The sequence below is a fragment of the Pituophis catenifer genome, unplaced genomic scaffold, assembly GCF_029215685.1.
Source record: "Pituophis catenifer annectens isolate HBS135680 unplaced genomic scaffold, rPitCat1.0.hap2 SCAF_2, whole genome shotgun sequence".
NCBI lineage: Eukaryota > Metazoa > Chordata > Lepidosauria > Squamata > Colubridae > Pituophis > Pituophis catenifer.
The window spans coordinates 21867041-21880428 of NW_027256882.1; the positions used below are offsets into that span (position 1 = coordinate 21867041).

General features: G+C 43.4%; 1 protein-coding gene across 1 annotated transcript; it reads left to right on the forward strand.

The window, feature by feature from the left end:
• Positions 1-209: 209 nt before the first annotated feature.
• On the forward strand, positions 210-12141 carry LOC139309989 (vomeronasal type-2 receptor 26-like; the record flags this gene model as incomplete). Its single annotated transcript, XM_070934172.1, has 5 exons — positions 210-287; positions 5323-5514; positions 7021-7248; positions 9779-9905; positions 11261-12141. Coding segments are annotated over exons 1-5 (1506 nt in total), but the record flags the coding sequence as incomplete, so codon positions are not given.
• Between the last annotated feature and the right edge of the window lie 1247 nt (positions 12142-13388).

Below are 13388 nucleotides of genomic sequence, written 5' to 3' on the forward strand. Positions count from 1 at the left end.
TGAGCCAAGCTTCAAAAGAAATCCAGTTATTTATTAGGACCTTCATGTCGGCATGTTCCAAGTGAAGCCAACTTTGACCCCACGTAATTTACGTTCCAGCTCTGACCTTGTTTTTCCCCTCCCCCCAAGGTGTGTCATCAGTCACATTCTCCATCGAAGCAGTTTTGAGTGTTGTAGAGCTCGCTCCTCTCTGGCCACTGTGGATAACCATGGAGACGACCTTAACAGAGATATGGCTGGAATGTTCTTTTGTTTTGACTGACGTGCTGCCTCATCGCAGCTACAGAGTTCGTTTTCCCATCCCCATTGCCAATGGCAACTCAAGAGCAAGCCAGTGATGCTTAGTGAGCTGACAGCAGATTCTTCTTCTTCTTCTTCTTTTTTTTTTTTGCTTTAATTTATATGCCACCCTTCTCCGGAGACTCAGGGCAGCTTACAATGCGTTAAGAAATAGCCTTCATATTTTTGTATATTTATACAAAGTCAGCTTATTGCCCCCACAATGTGGGTCCTCATTTCACCTACCTTAGAAAGGATGGAAGGCTGAGTCAACCTTCAGCCTGGTGAGATTTGAACATGCAGTAATTGCAAGCAGCAGATGTTAATAACAGGGCATAAATCCACTGTGCTACCAAGGCTCTTCTTCCATCAGATTCACTGTTGGAGTGAAACTTTTGATGGAGTGGATGAAAGTGGACAATGATACGTACAGGAAAGAAGGGGAGGGGAGGAAAGAGGAGGGGAGGAAAGGGAGAGAAGGAAAGGGAAGGGAAGGGAAGGGAAGGGAAGGGAAGGAAAGGAAAGGAAAGGAAAGGAAAGGAAAGGAAAGGAAAGGAAAGGAAAGGAAAGGAAAGGAAAGGAAAATTGAGTTACATCGGGACTTTTTCAGTTGGATCCCAGTTCAACTTGCAGGGAGGACTTTGCAAAACTCCTACTTCCCCAGCTAATTATTAGAATGATAGTGATTTCTTTCTTGCCTTCTTGCTAAATGTCAAGGGATTCTTTTTTCCCTCTGGAAATTGTCTGAAGGAGGTCAACAGACTCAGCAGCAACACATTCAGCATCAGGAAAGTTAGTGTATAAGTTGTCTTGTTACCCTGGAAAGCTGGACTGAGCTTCATGGACACCAGGAGCTCTGCTTCTGCATTGGTCCAGTTTCCATCATTGGGGAAGTTCTCTCTGGACTTCATATTATATTAGAAAAGTCAGTCTTGCAGCAATCTGCTTTCAACGTCTCCAAATGCTTCTGCTCTATTGATTCTGAGATCAGATTCAAGGCAGGGGATTCCTTCGGCTAACCCAGAAATGAACCCACTGCTTCTGCTTCTGATGGAGCTTTTGTTGCCCCAGGCAGCCTGTGGGATGCTCGGCACCAAGTGCTTCTTGACTTTGGGAAGGGATGCAAGAGACCCACTCAATCATTACAGGCCAGGAGATCATCTCATCGGTGGGCTCTTCTCTGCAACAAACAATATAGAATCTGAGCTGCAGAATTTCAGTTTGAGTCCTTCTGAAACGGTTCATCGGTAAGTCTCATGATGTTGATTGATGTTATGTTACGTTGCCTTTAAGGAAAAATGGGGACGGAGGAAGGCAGGGAGGTTTTATTTTATTTTATTTTTATTTTATTATTTTATTTAGTTTGTCAAACAAGTACGAGAAAAGTGGTATAAGTATAGACATGAACACAGGAGATGAGTACAAATAAATGGGATGGTAGAACAGGGATGGTAGGCACGCTGGTGAGCTTATGCATGCCCCCATACAGACCTCTTAGGAATGGAGTGAGGTCCACGGTAGACAATTTAAGGTTAAAGGTTTGAGGGTTTGTGGAAGGAACCACAGAGTCAGGTAGTGCATTCCAGGCATTGACCACTCTGTTGCTGAAGTCGTATTTTCTGCAATCGAGTTTGGAGCAGTTCACCTTAAGTTTGTATCTATTGTTTGCCTGTGTATTATTGTGGTTGAAGCTGAAGTAGTCATTGACAGGATGGTATAGCAGACAATTTTGTTTACTACGCTTAGGTCAGACCGTAGCCGGCGTAGTTCTAGGTTGTCCAAGCCCAAAATTTCAAGCCAGGTGGAATAAGGTATTCTGTTGTGAGCAGAGGAGTGGAGGACTCTACTTGTGAAATACCTCTGGACTCGCTCAATTGTATTAATGTCCGATATACAGTGTGGATTCCAGGCAGACAAGCTGTATTCGAGAATTGGTCTGGCAAAGGTTTTGTATGCCCTAGTTAACAATTCGATGTTAATAAGAAGTTTCGCAAAATTAGGTTAACAACTCTTAATGCCTTTTTGGCAATGCTGTTACAGTGAGCTCTGGGGCTTAGATCATTTGAGATGAGTACTCCTAGGTCCTTGACAGAGTGAGGTTAATTAGTTACTTAGATCGACAGTCACATCTGTATACAAACAGCATGAAGTGGAACACATTCAGCAGATGAAACAAAAGCAAGCTTTAATGCTCAGCACCCTTATCCAACTGATCTCTATATGGACAACTTGCTTTCATCTTTCAAGGTGATTAGCTTGGGAGGTCATGGTTATGGTCTCAGCATGGCCATCAAAGAAAAGGACAGGAGGCTCTAATTGGTCAGTCCCAATTCAGAGAAAAGGCTGATTTCTTTTCTGAGTCTTTTCTAGAAGATAGCTATCAGAGTCTCCTTTGGACAAGATGGGTAGCACGTAAATCTAATATTATTATTAGCATCTGGTGTTGCTACAGTAGCCAGGAGACCACAATGCTATTGCATTGAATTGATTAAGTTGAATAAATAAATTTTCCAGAAAGATAGAACCCGCAATTCCAAAGACATCAGCAGTCAGCTCCTGGTTGCCTCCAGTCTTTCTCCCAAATTCTCTGCTATTGTTTTCTTCAATGATCCATGGATTTCTCAAAACTCGCCACAGCTAGTTGTTGATTCCCTGATGTGGACATGGGCATCTTCAGATGCTCCTACTTGACTCACCTCTGGTTCCACTGAGACTAAAGTGCTTTGAGCAGGCCCTCTGTTTTCTCTATCCACTCTCTCAAGCAAACAGGGATCGAGACCATTTACTCAAGAGAAAATGGGAAACCTGGTGCTTCTGTTCAATTCTTAAATGCTTTCTTTTCTGCCCCAACTTCATTCACACATTCAGGCTCATACACACCCATACATGCACACTTTAAAAATGCAATACATGCATAATGGCCCTTTGATGGAATCTCAAATCCTGGTTCCTACATGGTGAGGTCCATGCAGATTTCTGAGCTACATTTTCAGACATGGTTTGCCAAAATCTTTTCCTGGGATGTTTTTTGACTTCTCAAACTGAGGTTGAGTGAATAGTGCAAGTGACAGCAGTGCCCAGATTGTCTGGAGTGTGTCTGTTCTGACTTTCAAATAATCAAAGTAGAGAAGAGGAACTTTGGGGACAAAAACCTGTGCAGTCACAATAGCACATATGAAATGCATTAACAGAATAACAGAGTTGGATGGGAAGACCTTGGGGGACTTCTAGTCTAATCCCCTGTACAAGCAGGAGATCCTATGCCCGTGATGGCGAACCTATGGCATGTGTGCCACAGGTGGCACATGGAGCCATATCTGTGGGCATGCAACCATTGCCCTAGCTCAGCTCCAGCATGCATGCACATGCCAGCCAGGTGATTTTCAGGCCTTTCGGCCCCACTGGAAGTTGGGAAACTGGCTGTTTCCAGCCTCTGCAGAGCCTCCAAGGGGTAGGGCAGGCTTTTTTTGTCCTCCCCAGTCTCTTAGAAAGCCTCTGGAGCCTGGGGAGAGCAAAAAACTGGCCTAGTGGTCCGACCATGCCATCACGTGCCAAAGCAGGGGGAGCATTGGGGGGTCGCACGCACATGCACAGGGAGCAGAGTGCATTGAATTAGGGGTGTGGGAACGCACACAAGCGACCCTGCAGCTCTCCTTGCGTTTTTGGCACACGACAGCAAAAAGGTTAGCCATCACTGTCCTATACCATTCCGGAAAAAATAGCTGTCCAATCCCTTCTTAAAAACCTCCAGTGTTGGAGCATCCACAACTTCAGGAAGGAAGCCCTTCCACCGGTTAATTGCTTTCACTGTCAGGAAATTTCTCCTTAGTTCTAGGTTGGTAATTTCACTGAGTGTAACATCATGGCAAAATCCATGTATCTTTTTAGGAAAACAAGTGCATTGTACTGGAAAATTCTGTCCTTCCTTTTTGCCATTCAGGAAATCAACAAAGATCCTCTTCTCTTGCCCAACCTCACCCTGGGTTATAACCTCCATGACAACTTTCGGGACAGAATGTTGACATTGGATGGTCTGTTGGATTTGCTTTCGACTGGAGAGGCCAATGTTCCCAACTTCAGCTGCGGAAGGAAGAGAAACATGCTGGTTCTCCTGGAAGAGACCAACTCTGATATATCCATCCTTATGGCTGCCATATTGGGCATCTACAAAATCCCACAGGTATAGAGCCAGTGAATGACTGCAAGTAGTTCAAGGAGATTTTCTCCTTAGAAACGTTAATTAAGCATGGATTAAGATGCAAAATTAATCTTTATGTCATCTTTCAGTCTCCCAGAGAGACAAGAACAAATATTGATACAACCATAATTAACAGTTATAAATTGAGTATAAATATTAATTAGTAATATTTCACATTGCTCAGATCTTGCACTATGCAGGCTCTGAGGAAGCATCAGCTTTTCAGAAAATGAGATCTGGATTTCTTCTTAACATCCATTGTTGACTTTTACGTTTTCTGCATTTCTGATCCCCTATTAAATCCACCAAGGTAGGCTGGAATCTTCCAGCCACTACCTAACCTCTGACATTATCTTTTCAGGATCTAATAGGTCTTCTTCTTCTGCCATATCCTTCATCGGACATTGGTGATCATGTTGGCAAATCCTATTTTTGTCAACAGCAACATGAAAAAGTGCTGCTGATTTTTGTCCAAACCAGTCTGTTAGGTTTTGAAGCCACGATGTTCTCCTTCTGCTTGGACCTCGTTTGCCTTCAATCTTTCCCTGGAGGATTAAGTGAAGGATGCCGCATTTTTCTGGGTGTCACATCACATGTCCAAAATATTCTAACATTCGCTTTTTAATGGCTTTGATGATTTTCCTTGGCTTTCCCAGGTGTCTTATCACCTCCTCATTTGTCATTTTTGTTAACCCAGTTTATACGTAACAGCCGTCTGTAAATCTACATTTCAAATGCTTCTCATTTCTTCAAGTGGTTTTCTGTCAGAGACCAACTCTCTATTCCATAGAGCAGGATAGTAAAAGCCCCAAATAAAACATAAATCTCCTTTTTTTTAACTCCAGATCAGCTACACTTATATTTCACCGATCCTGAGTGATAAAACTCAGTTACCTTTTTTCTACCGGACCGTCCCCAAAGAAGGTGCTCAAAACCTGGGAATTGTTAAACTGCTGCTCTATTTTCGATGGACATTCATTGGCGTCTTTGCCGCAGACACCGATAACGGAGAACATTTCATTAAGACCTTCGTTCCTGTGCTGGCTCAGAATGGCATCTGTGTTGTTTTTTCACAAATTGTATTATTAAATGATGAGAACTTCAAGTATCTGATTTCTGTTTTCAACCTGTGGGCCCAAATCAATGTATTTGTTTATTACTCAGAGTTTACGTTCATCGAGGGAGCCCTTTTCCTAGAAAACATATTAAAATCCTTGCGAAAGCCTATTAAAGGGAAAGTTTGGATCACAACTGCTTTGTGGGATCTCACCATTGAATTATCATATAATACTCTCTCTTTCAGATACACCCATATCATTTTTTCTTTTCTTATCCAGACCAGCCAAAGGACCAAATTTGATGATTTCATGGATTTCTATTTTTTTATCGAAGCATTTATGACTAAGAAATTTCACTGTTCATATGGGAAGCCTGCCTTGTCTGTGAAAGGCTGGACAAGGTGTACAGAGAAAGAGAACTTGGAGACTCTACCTCAGCAGAAGATTGAAAAGACCTTCTCTCTAGATAGCTCCTTAACTTACAATGCCATCCAGATTGTGGCACATGCCTTAAATGTGGTCAATTCACCCAGATCCCAGAGGACAAGGATGGAGAGAAAAGACAAGGTGGAAGTTGAAAACATACAACCATGGCAGGTATTTCCTTATCGGTTCCATGTATGTTACTAAGGGTGACATCTAGATGGTGAACATCGTATATGTCAAATACATTGAGAAAAAAGTACATTTTATGAATGATTTTCTTTCATAGGATCCCTTGTCTTCCTCTTTCTTTTTTTCATTTGGCTTCCAGCATTGCTGAATGGCAAATTGTACCTTGGTTGTCTTGTTACACACCACTACAATTATTTTATCTCATGTGCTTTGAGCTTTTCTTTCTTCAGATTCTAGAATTTGATGCTTGTGGAAAGGGATTTTGGATTCTCTCCCAATTTATTATAATGTAACACAACATTGTACTTAATATTACAATTAGCAGTGTATATCCTTGTAAAATCACCCGAAGAGTGCCAGAATCAATATTCAAGATTTCTCTTAGAATCAGTGTTCAAGCTTTCTTCAGATAACCAGCAGACGAAAGAATCAATTACAAATATTGACATTTGCTTCCCAATTTCCTAAAGCCAATTCATATTTCCAGGACTGAGTTGTACAAACTGATGCTGTGTCTTCTACATTGCTCCATCTTCTCACTTGTGGAATCAAAACACAGGACTCAAAATAAATAATCAAGGCTCACTGCGGTGTTGGTTATTCAATGTGCACAGGAGAAACTCTCCAAATAATGTTAAAATAAAACTCTGTAGACAAAAGGATGAATCTATAATTATACAGGACATCTCAGGGAGGAGGGGGAAACTCATGCATAAGCATGAGAAAGAAAACCTGAAGAACAAATCTATACAAATTGTCCTGAGAAGAAAACAGGCTGCAGCTCAATAAGCCAAATTCCTTATATCTCTGTACATCAGCTTGTTTAGATGATTCCAGTTGTGTAAAAACTTCTTTCCTTATATTCTGTAGCTTCACCATTTCCTGAAGAATCCTCAGATCTACAACAACACCATAGAAGGAATGTATTTGGATAGAAATGGAGATTTGATGGCTGACTTTGACATTGTGAGCTGGGTGTGGTTTCCTAATAAGTCGACCACCAGAGTGAAATTTGGGAGTCTAGACAGAGAAGGAACCATTGGAGTCAAATTCAGCATCAACAAGGAAGCCATCACGAGCCCTCAGTGGCTCAATCAGGTAGAGGAAGAGGAGTTCCATCTCTTTAGTTTTATCCATGATCTCAATCAATCCCCTCCATCCCAAACAATATGTAAGCCTGACTGCCTTCAAATTCATGCTTCAGGACTATATTCTTTCATTTATAACCAACAAAGAAAAAGATTGTGATTTATACAGCAAAAGACTGGTCTGCGAAAAAAATATTTATTTATTTATTTATTTATTAATCAAATTTCTATACCGCCCTACTCCCGAAGGACTCAGGGCAGTGAACAGCCAAGATAAAATACAGACAATACAAATATTAAAAATCCCTTAAAATTATTAAATATTTCGGCCGAAACACAGATTAAAACACCCAATTTATAAAATCACGAATTAAAAAATTTAAAATTTAAGAATTTAAAAGAGGGGAGTTAGGCCAGGCCAGCTTGCTGAAATAGAAAAGTTTTGAGAGCACGGCGAAACGTGCGCAGGTCCGGGATCCTCCGTATCTCTGGGGGGAGCTCGTTCCAGATGGTAGGTGCCCCCACAGAGAAGGCTCTCCCCCTGGGGGCCGCCAGTCGACACTGTTTGGCCGACGGCACCCTGAGGAGCCCCTCTCTATGGGAGCGTACTGGTCGGTGAGAGGCTATTGGTAGCAGAAGGCGGTCTCGTAGATACCCTGGTCCGATGCCATGGAGCGCTCTAAAGGTGGTAACCAAAACCTTGAAGCGCACCCGGAAGACCACCGGGAGCCAGTGCAGCTCGCGCAGGAGGGGGGTCACATGGGAGCGCCATGTCGCTCCCATAACCACCCGCGCAGCCGCATTCTGGACCAGCTGGAGCCTCCGGGTGCTCCTCAAGGGGAGCCCCATGTAGAGAGCATTGCAGTAGTCCAAGCGGGAAGTCACAAGAGCATGAGTGACCGTATTTAACGAGTCCTGATCCAGAAAGGGACGCAACTGGCGAATCAGGCGGACCTGATAAAAAGTCCCCCTGGCCACGGCCGTCATGTGCTCTTCTAAAGACAGCTGTGAGTCCAGGAGGACACCCAAGTTGCGAACCCTCTCCGTGGGGGCCAATGACTCGCCCCCAATAGTCAGTGATGGCGCCAACTGACTATATCGGGATGTCGGAAACCACAGCCACTCGGTCTTGGATGGGTTGAGCCTGAGTCTGTTTCTCCCCATCCAGATCCGCACGGCCTCCAGGCACCGGGACATCACTTCAAGGGCATCATTGGGGTGGTCCGGGGTGGAGATGTACAGCTGAGTATCGTCAGCGTACTGGTGGTACTTCACCCCGAAACCACGGATGATCTCACCCAGCGGCTTCACATAAATGTTGAACAGAAGGGGCGAGAGGACCAACCCTTGTGGCACCCCACATACAAGGGGCCTCGGGGTCGACCTCTGCCCCCCTGTCAACACAGATTGCGACCGGTCAGAGAGAAAGGAGGAGAACCACCGTAGGACGGTGCCCCCCACCCCTAACTCCTCTAGCCGGTGCAGCATGATACTATGGTCGATGGTATCAAAAGCCACTGAGAGGTCTAATAGGACCAGGACAGAGGAACAACCCCTGTCCCGAGCCCTCCAGAGATCATCAACCAACGCAACCAATGCCGTTTCCGTGCTGTACCCAGGCCTGAAGCCCGACTGGAACGGATCCAGATACGACGATTCATCCAGGTACTGGGGGAGCTGTCGCGCTACCACACTCTCAACAACCTTCGCAATGAAGCGAAGGTTGGAGACTGGACGATAATTTGCCAACACTGCCGGGTCCAGGGAAGGTTTCTTGAGGAGAGGCCTCACCACCGCCTCTTTCAAGGCGGCAGGGAAGACACCCTCACTCAAGGAAGCATTTATAATCCCCTGGAGCCAGCCTCGTGTAACCTCCCGAGAGGCCAGCACCAACCAGGAGGGACACGGGTCCAGTAAACATGTGGCTGCGCTCAGTCTACCCAGTATCCTGTCCACGTCTTCGGGCGCCACAGAATCAAACTCTTCCCAGATAATACTCACAAGACCTGCCTCTGTCCTCCCCGCTGAATCTACCCAGTCAGAGTCCAGATGTTCCCGAATCTGAGCGATTTTGTCATACAGATACTGTACAAAATCCTCGGCTCTACCCTCCAAGGGGTCCTCCCGTGCTTCCTGGTGGAGCAGGGAGCGGGTCACCCTAAACAGGGCAGCCGGGCAATTATCTGATGACGCAATAAGAGTGGCAAAATAGTTATACTTCGCCACTTTTATCGCCACCAGGTAGGTCCTAATATGAGACCTTACCAGTGTTCGGTCAGATTCAGAATGGCTGGCCCTCCAACCACTCTCCAGGCGTCTTTTCCGGCGCTTCATCTCCCTCAGCTCCTCAGTGAACCAAGGAGCCAGGCGAGATCGATGTGGGGATAGAGGGAAATGGAAACAGGAATTAAGAGGAAGGGAGAAGTAAAATCAATTAAGTTAACCATGTTCATTTGGACATCCCATTCCAACACTATAATTCATTTCTTAACTAATCAGTTTTGCAGATGCTTCTGAATGCAAATTCTGTTCACTTTCAGCCCTTGCCTTACTCCCAGTGTGTGGAGCCTTGTCAGCCTGGATATTTCAGGGTGGTCCAGGAAGGAAAACCAATCTGTTGCTACAACTGCGTCCCGTGTGCAGAAGGGAGCATTTCCACCCAAGAAGGTGGGTGAATGGGAATCAAAACAGCCCTTGGGATAGGAGCAAAGGTTCCTGCAGACCTTTTCTAAGAAGATATTTCTAATTTGGGTATTGGAGTGGGAGGGAGTATTAATTTAACTATCAGAATTAATTTCACCAAGGATATAACAATAATATGAGCTGGGAGAATTCATTGGAATGAGAGGTTAAGTGTAGAAAAAGCCAAGCAGCTATCAAGAAGCGTATGTGACTTTGTGAAGGATCAGTTCAAGTGACATGAAGCAGCCCGTTGTTTCACCATGACAAACAGAATGATGTTGCTTCTACAGTATGAAGCTCTCCATTGAGATAAATAAATCTCCAATGTCAGGGTTCCAAGTAACACCCCCAATGAAAGAAAACTCCGAGGCTCGACTTTCCTCAAAGTTACATTTTATTGAATATGTCATATTGGCACATCTGGGAAAACCCAAATCTGAAAGTTTACAGGTTTTCCTCACCCAAAGGAAAGTTCAAGTCCCTGCCCAACACCCACATGTCCATCACATGGCCCAATCCAAACACCATGCTGACTGGAGATGCCTCCCATTTCTAACCCTCCAGCTGCAGGTAAAGATGTCCTTGACTTTCTGAAAAAGGAATGTTATTATGACTACCGGTATATATCACCCATGCTCCATACAATAACCCCCTTCACAGTAAATAGTAAATGTGGCAGGCCTGAAGATGCAATGAAAAAGCTGGCTTCCAGGCCTAACAGCCAACTCACACAGGACCTAGCCAGTAATCTTGCCATCTCCTCCATTCCAGGGTGGACTCGGGATAGACACATTTCTGCCTAACCATCTTCCTCCAAAGTATCCAAGGAGTATTTATTCATTTTATTTATTTATTTATTTATTTATTTATTTATTTATTTATTTATTTATTTATTTATTTATTTCAATTTCTATACCGCCCTTCTCCTTTCGGACTCAGGGTGGTGAACAGCCAAAATAAAACATTTATACACAAATACTCTGTGTTTCCTGTGGAGAATCTATTTGGGGGAATACATTGCTACCAGAGAGGAACCTCTCCTCATTATGGCGATTAGAGAGAGAACCAGACAACTTTATCTGCCCCTTTTTAATCATTAACCATTGGGATTTGGTGGGACAAAATGAAAGCAAAAATAGTTGAACAATATCATTACTGAATTTCAAATTTATCTTCCAATTAATGGGTAATGGGACGAATCAAACTCCATTTTGGAAAACCAGAATATTCCAACCTTGTCAAATTGGCTAGTCCTAGTCCATTAGAAACCTCCCTACATGATGTAGATCAGGGGTGTCAAACTCAAGGCCCATGGTAAATATTACATTTGTCCTCTATAGATGCAGACCACTGCACCAGATGTCCAGACAATCAGTATCAGAACAAGCATCGAGATCAGTGTATCCTCAAAACTGTCACTTTTTTGTCCCATCAAGAGTATTTGGGAATTATTCTTACTTTCTTTGCCCTATTCCTGATCTTAACCACAGTTTTAGTCTTGGGAATCTTCATTAAATTCCAAGAAACTCCAATTGTCAAAGCCAACAACCGGGACCTCTCCTATATCCTCCTGGTCTCCCTTCTTCTTTGCTTCTTGACTTCCTTTCTCTTCATTGGGTGGCCAAGGAGAACCACCTGCCTTCTCCGACAAACAATTTTCAGCATCATCTTCTCAATTGCCGTATCTACCGTCTTGGCCAAAACAGTCATGGTGGTGCTGGCCTTCCTGGCCACAAAGCCAGGAAACAGAGTGAGAGGGTGGCTGGGCAAGAGTCTGACCAACACCATCATCATTTCTTGTTCCAGTGTCCAGGTTGTCATTTGTTTCACCTGGTTAGGAGTCTTTCCTTCATTCCCTGATTCTGACATGTATTCCCAGCCTAGAGAGATTGTTCTGCAGTGCAATGAAGGCTCTGTCACTATGTTTTATGTTGCCCTTGGTTACATGGGTTTTCAGGCTGCCATTTGCTTCATAGTGGCCTTCCTGGCCAGGAATCTACCTGGGTCCTTCAACGAAGCCAAGCTGATCACCTTCAGCATGCTGGTCTTTTGCAGTGTCTGGATCTCCTTTGTGCCTACCTATCTCAGCACCAAAGGGAAATTCATGGTTGCTGTGCAGGTCTTCTCCATCTTGGCTTCCAGTGCTGGGCTGCTGGTTTGCATCTTCATCCCTAAGTGTTACATCATTTTGCTGAGGCCAGATCTGAATACAAAGGAACATCTGATGTTCAAAAGTGAAGTAAAAAAGTGATGCTGCTGGATGTTCTGGGGATATAATTCCCACCCAATATAATTCTCACCCATTGGGTACTTTTCAGGAGAAAACACTATCAGGCTGCTTTTTGAAGTGATCTCCTGCTTAAGCCTAATTTCCATGTTTTTATGTTTCTGTGTCTGGTAGTATTATTTAGCATTTTGGGCTTCATTATTAGCCTTTAAGTGAGGATGTTATTAGAATTTTAGTCTGGCAGTGTTGACCTCCTTTCAGATTTTAGGAAAACATGTTTTTCTTCTGTTTTTTCATGGGGCAAAAACAGCCTTTTCAAAACTGAATCTTAGTCAGTGTATTCTGAAAGTAATTGAATACACTTGCAAGTTTTAAGTAAGATACTAATCCATCTTGGAAAGAGCATGATGTAACCCATAAATTTACCATATGTGGAAAGTAATCTCTAATCAATGTTTTCTATTGTTCACTTGTCAAATGTAATAAATGTCTTTTGTTATTTCATTGGTTTCTTTCTGATGTATCACATTTACCAAATTTTTTCATCATTTGTTTCTGTACCCTATTAAAAGACTTGGACATCCCCCATTCCATAAATGCTTTTCACTGTGCCTGCAATTTGTGTTTTTGGGTAGGGCTGAACCAGTGGTGGGATTCAATTTTTTTTTCTACCGGTTCTGTGGGTGTGGCTTGGTGGGCATGGCAGGGGAAGGATACTGTAAAATCTCCATTCCCTTTCCACTCCAGAGGAAGGTTACTGCAAAATCCCCATTTCCTCCCGATCAGCTGGGATTTAGGAGGCAGAGAATAGATGGGGGTGGGGCCAGTCAGAGGTGGTATTTACTGGTTCTCCAAACTACTCAAAATTTCCCCTACTGGTTCTCCAGAACTGGTCAGAACCTGCTGAAACCCACCTCTGGAGTGAACAGATTACTTTTACAAAAGGAAAAGTGTTTTTAATGTCTCAGAATCAGAGAAATAAGGCTAAAAAATTGGGCAAAATAAAGCTGCAACATAAATGGTTGTAACCTTTTTTTTTTATCCAAGGGACATTAATTCACTAATAAAATATTTATAATTATTAAGATCTACCAAACAGGTAGAAGAAAGTATTTTCCCCCTATAATCTATTCTGTCTAACAATCAAAACTATAGATCAGAAGTTCATTTCTTTTTATTTGTGGGGTCCTTGGTGCTCCCTATGTTTCATGTCCCAAACTAGGTAACATAGAATAGAATTC